At 54.8% G+C, this 710-nt stretch overlaps 1 protein-coding gene across 1 annotated transcript; it reads right to left on the bottom strand.

The window, feature by feature from the left end:
• Positions 1-5: 5 nt before the first annotated feature.
• LOC105462150 (solute carrier family 52, riboflavin transporter, member 3-A-like) lies at positions 6-707 on the bottom strand (the record flags this gene model as incomplete). The annotated part of the gene is made up of 1 exon (XM_011708682.1): positions 6-707. A coding segment is annotated over one exon (702 nt), but the record flags the coding sequence as incomplete, so codon positions are not given.
• Positions 708-710: the final 3 nt, after the last annotated feature.

The following is a 710-nucleotide window of genomic DNA, read 5'->3' on the forward strand; positions in this document are numbered from 1 at the left end:
CCGGCTATGGAGGCCAGCGTGACCGTCAAGTGATACGCTACATTGCCGTACGGTAGGCAGGAATACGACTGTATGCTCGGTAAGGTGCCGTTACCGAGGAAACAGACCACAGCCATCATGACTAATAAATAGTAGTATGTATACTTCGGCATTGTCCAGCCGGAGTTAGTTTTGTAGCTCGGCGGCGCCGTCGTGTCGGTCGGCAGCATTTCCATGCTGCTCGGAAGCTTGACTCGCTCCCCGCGCGCCGTGGGCAAGACGTTCAGGCTTAGGAACGAGAGGAAGCTCAGGCACAACAGACACCCGATGAAGATGAAAAATATCTCGGAGGAGAATCTCGGATCCGATTCCGCGGGCACGAACTCCAGGTGACTGGAACCTGGCTTGGTAACGTTGACGCATCTCGGATTACCACCGACGCCTTGAATCAGCGCTACGGCACTCGGTACGAATCCGCTCAGTCCCTCCCCGACGAGGTAGGATACTAGATAGATCTCACGGTAGTTCCTCATGTACGGCATGAAGAGCACGGAACTCGTGCACCCGACGAGGGCGGTCACGAACATCAGCGACAGGAGAGCAGTCGAGTGCTCGTTGCCGAAGACGAATGACGTGTAATCGTACAGGAAACTCAATGCGATACAGGCGCACGTGCCCGCAGTCAGCAGAGCGTAAATGATATATTTGTCGTATGCCGTCTTCTGCTTGAA

Source organism: Wasmannia auropunctata, unplaced genomic scaffold, assembly GCF_000956235.1.
Source record: "Wasmannia auropunctata unplaced genomic scaffold, wasmannia.A_1.0 LD269599.1, whole genome shotgun sequence".
Taxonomy (NCBI): Eukaryota; Metazoa; Arthropoda; class Insecta; order Hymenoptera; family Formicidae; genus Wasmannia; species Wasmannia auropunctata.